This window comes from Malus sylvestris, chromosome 16 (genome assembly GCF_916048215.2).
Source record: "Malus sylvestris chromosome 16, drMalSylv7.2, whole genome shotgun sequence".
Taxonomy (NCBI): Eukaryota; Viridiplantae; Streptophyta; class Magnoliopsida; order Rosales; family Rosaceae; genus Malus; species Malus sylvestris.
Window position 1 is genome coordinate 31633083 of NC_062275.1, and position 4422 is coordinate 31637504.

At 48.0% G+C, this 4422-nt stretch overlaps 1 protein-coding gene across 1 annotated transcript; it reads left to right on the forward strand.

Moving 5' to 3' along the window:
* The first annotated feature begins 3319 nt into the window (after positions 1 to 3319).
* LOC126609286 (subtilisin-like protease SBT4.2) lies at positions 3320 to 4093 on the forward strand. Its single transcript, XM_050277240.1, has 2 exons — positions 3320 to 3409; positions 3575 to 4093. The coding sequence occupies exons 1-2, from the start codon at positions 3320 to 3322 to the stop codon at positions 4091 to 4093; spliced, it is 609 nt and encodes a 202-aa protein (XP_050133197.1).
* Positions 4094 to 4422: the final 329 nt, after the last annotated feature.

The following is a 4422-nucleotide window of genomic DNA, read 5'->3' on the forward strand; positions in this document are numbered from 1 at the left end:
ATCCACACATCCAACTGTTCTTCAAGATCAAGCCCAAAAGCCCTTGAAGATCCATTCATCACCGTTATTCAAGATCAAACCTTAACGGCCCCTGAAGAAACACTCATCCTCAAGATGAAGCCCCAACGGCTCCTTGAAGATCCGTTCAAATCCACCTTCAAAGATCAAGCCCACGGCCCCTTGAAGAAACTTCCAACAGTTCATCCAAGATCAAGCCTCAACGGCCCTTGGATCAACGAAACATCCACAAATCAACACCTTACGGAGATCGAATCAGAGGATCAAAATAGAGAGAGATTGTAACCCAAAATCATCAAATACATAATATTTGTTTGTGCACGTTGTTCTTGTCTCTTTCGTTTCAGGAATTTTCTGTGTTCACAAATTGGCACGCCCGGTGGGACCATCTCTACCTCTCATCTCTTTCTCCGTTCAAGGAATCCAAACACACCTCAAAGTCAATTGCATCAAGCAAGGGACAAGCCGTTCTCACAACTACTGAGGGAAGGATCCTAAGCACTTCTGCTGCAAACGGACCATCCATTAGCGCCACAACCGCTCCTCAACATGCCACTTCAAAATTGGTGCCGCTAAAGGAGCGAGGGGAGCATCAAAGGCGCGAGTCCGTCATCAACCTGACCTCGCTGGGGGCACCAAAGCATGATGCTAAGGCACACAAGATGACATCCCAAAGCAGCCAACGACGTTCTTCGTCAGCATCTTGGATGTCTAAAGGAAAGTCACGTCTATTGGTTGCACAAGTCATGACCATCGGCGTTACCTCCATCGAAGAACAACTGGCTCAAATGAATGAAGTGATCGCAAGGCTAACACGGATTGTTGAAGAAAAAGACTTGCAAATCGCTGCACTCGTCAGCCGACTAGAGCCACAGGACGACGAGAACCCCGACCCAGAGAATGATCCACTAAAGAGAAGAGATGACGAAGAAGAGGAGCCTCAGGTGGAGAAAAACGATGTGAAGCCGGAGCCAAACCAAGCGGCGGCACTCATGGGATCTCTTTCTATCCAGCAGCTGCAAGAGATGATCACCAACACCATCAAGGCACAGTACGAAGGGAGCTCACATACCTCCTTGTTCTACTCGAAGCCCTACTCCAAGAAGATTGATGCCCTAAAGATGCCAAGGGGTTATCAACCACCAAAGTTCATGCAGTTTGATGGAAAAGGAAACCCGAAACAGCACGTTGCCCACTTTGTTGAAACTTGCAACAACGCAGGGACCGAAGGGGACTACCTTGCCAAGCAGTTTGTGCGCTCACTGAAAGGAAACGCCTTTGAGTGGTACACGGACATAGAGCCTGAGTCCATCAACAGCTGGGAGCAATTGGAGCGGGAATTCCTCAACTGCTTCTACAGCACCCGCCGCACTGTGAGCATGCTAGAGCTAACGAGCACAAAGCAGTGGAAGGACGAGCCAGTCATTGACTATATCAACAGATGGCGCACTCTAAGCCTCGACTGTAAAGACAGGCTCTCGGAAACCTCTTCAATCGAGAAGTGCATCCAAGGCATGCAATGGGGTTTGCAATACATCCTTCAAGGCATCAAACCACGGACTTTCGAAGAGCTAGCCACCCGCGCCCATGACATGGAGTTGAGCATCACCCATCATGGGAAGAAGGAACCGATCGCCGACTACAAGAACGACAAAGTTCTTGAGACAAAGGTGGAGAAGGCTGCATGGAAACCCACCAAGGAAGCGATGACGGTCAACACATCTCCCGTCAAAATCTCTACACGAGGCAAGGCGATTCAAGTCGAAGCTTTTCGTGATCAAGAGATGCGTAGACGCACTTTGAAGGAGCTTGAGGAGAAGACTTATCCATTCCCCGACTCTGATGTGGTTGCCATGCTGGATGACCTGTTGGACAAGAAGGTGATCGGTTTACCTGAGTGCAGACGGCCAGAAGAGATGAATCGTACCGACAGTCCAAGATACTATAAATTCCACCGCTTCATCAGTCATCCGACAGAAAAATGCTTCGTGCTGAAAGATCTCATCATGAAGCTGGCTCAGAAAGGAATCATCGAGCTAGATCTTGACGATGTGGTGAAGTTAAATTATACCACCATCACTTATGGCTCTGTCAACTCAAAATCTTCACCTCAATCGCTGGGGGCATGCTCCAAAACCATGCCAGTCAAGCCAAGCGAAGTTGAAGGATGGATTCATGTCACTCCGAAGAAACTGCACAAGAAGCATATGTCTTCTCCACAAGTGCACCAATCAGAAAGGGGGCAAAGCAGCTTTCGTCAACCTCCAGAACAATGTGAAAGTATTGGAGATAATGAAACTTTGACACAAAGATCATCCATCCTCATCATGATGTGTGACATCTTTCCTGAAGACTTCTTCAACTACTCAGTCAAGGCTCCTTGCTATGAAGATTGCGAGGAACAACTCTCCCGGATTGCTTGACAAAATTCACAAATTCTCCTCGCCCGCACGAGTCTAAACTGCATGGCACAAAGCTCCTGGTCTGCACGAGCATAAAAGGCAACACCAATGCTCCTTATTCGCACGAGCCTAAACTGCACGAACCAAAGCTCCTGGTCTGCACGAGCATAAAAGGCAACACCAAACACTCCTTGCCTGCATGAGTTAAAACTGCAAACGGCACAAAAAGAAAATACCAAAAAATATGTATGTATTTGAACTACGTTACGACTTGATCTCTTCTTTGGAAGGGTACGTAGGCAGCTTGAATATTCAAAATTTCGAGTTCAGTCACATCAAAATATAAATAAATGTTTTATTAAAGAAAGTCAATTTTATTTAAAAAAAAAAATTGATGAATACATATGTTTATGTATTTACAAAAAAAAAAAGGAAAGGAATACACAAGTATTATATATATATATATATGTGTGTGTGTGTGTATATATGTGTAGCTTGAAAGCCGGGCCCTCGTCAGCAACCCATCCTCATTAGTGTCTCGGCCCAGCAGCAAAAGGGCTCAAGCCATAACGGGCCCAAACTCCAGCTTGTCTTCTTTTTCATTTCTCCTCTGCGAATCCTTAGTCCGCCGCAACAGTTGCTTCATCGCGGATATAAGATAGTCCGTCGGCTTCGCCGGAGGACTCGACATCCGGAACTCCTCACAGAAGCTGACGTGCCGCTTCATCGCCTCCTCCGTGCTGATCTTCCTCGACGACCTCGAGTTCTCGTCCTTGATCGCCTCAGCGCAGAGACCGCAAATCCACCGGTCCTGGTGCCTCTCCTTCACCGTCGCTACATATGCCGGCGTGCACTCCTCTGTCAAACCGCAGCAGTAGCACTTGACCTCCGACTGGGCCATGAGCATGCGCTTCTCATATGACTGCGACGCCTGCGACGGTGACGGACAGTGCGAGTTCTGCTCCGTCGAGTTTCACCTCCGCCTCCATGTTGCCCCCTCATGACTACATCCTACACAGCATACAAAACTGGAGAAACCATCATAGATGTAGCATTTGGAAATCCTGCAACGCCGTTTGATTATATATGGTGCTGGGCATGTGGATCCGATGGCAGCCCTCGACCCTGGCCTTGTTTATGATAATGCGGTCTAGGACTACTTCAGCTTCCTCTGCGCCTTGAATTATAGCTCAACTGAGATCAAACTAACCATTCACAGAGACTTCACTTGCGATACAAGCAAGAAATATAGGCTTGGAGATTTCAACTACCCGTCTTTTGCTGTTCCCCTAGAAACATCTTCTGGCAGAGGGGGTGGAATAGGTGCCTCAACAACTGTAAAATACACAAGGACACTGACCAATATGGGTACCCCAGGAACATACAAGGTCACGATAACCTCACAGGCGCCATCAGTGAAGATATCGGTTGAGCCACAATCACTGACTTTCAGTCAAGCATACGGTGCCGGTCAGATCCGGATGTTAGGGGTGTACATGCAGCGATCGTGGATCATTTTTGCTAGTGACACCTCGCTTGCCGTACTCTCCCCCCTCCCCGGCGCTCAGATACTTCAAGCCGTCTCTACGGTTGGGCTGGAGCCATATACGGGCTTGAGGTGGCTCATCAAAACGATGTTCACGGGCAAGCTGGTGTTGTTTCAGACGACATGAATGGGCCCATTAACAATGAGCGGCACTCCTCTTCGCAGCAAACGGTGTCCCTTATAATGAGCAGCAACGAGCAGCAGCCACGTCACCGACTCATCCTCGTCCTCGTCCTCCTCTACAAGACCTTTCCTTCTGCCCAGCAAGGATGATCAGCCACGAACTCCACACCTCCAGCTCCCTTTCTCTGTCCATCTCCGTCGATGCTCCCTGCAGCTCTCCCCTTCATCCCATGCAGCAAACACATATATATATATAAATAATAATAATAATGGTGCGGTATGAGTGGTGGTGAGTGTGAACACCACCGAAAGCAATAAATTAAAAAAATAAAA

What these genes read in the sequence shown, in the direction of transcription:
- LOC126609286 (XM_050277240.1), top strand. Translation starts at nt 3,320, where the DNA reads ATGAGCATGCGCTTCTCATATGACTGCGACGCCTGCGACGGTGACGGA. An exon ending in AGTTTCACCTCCGCCTCCAT is followed by an intron (nt 3,410 to 3,574) that starts GTTGCCCCCTCA and finishes AATGCGGTCTAG; the next exon opens with GACTACTTCAGCTTCCTCTG.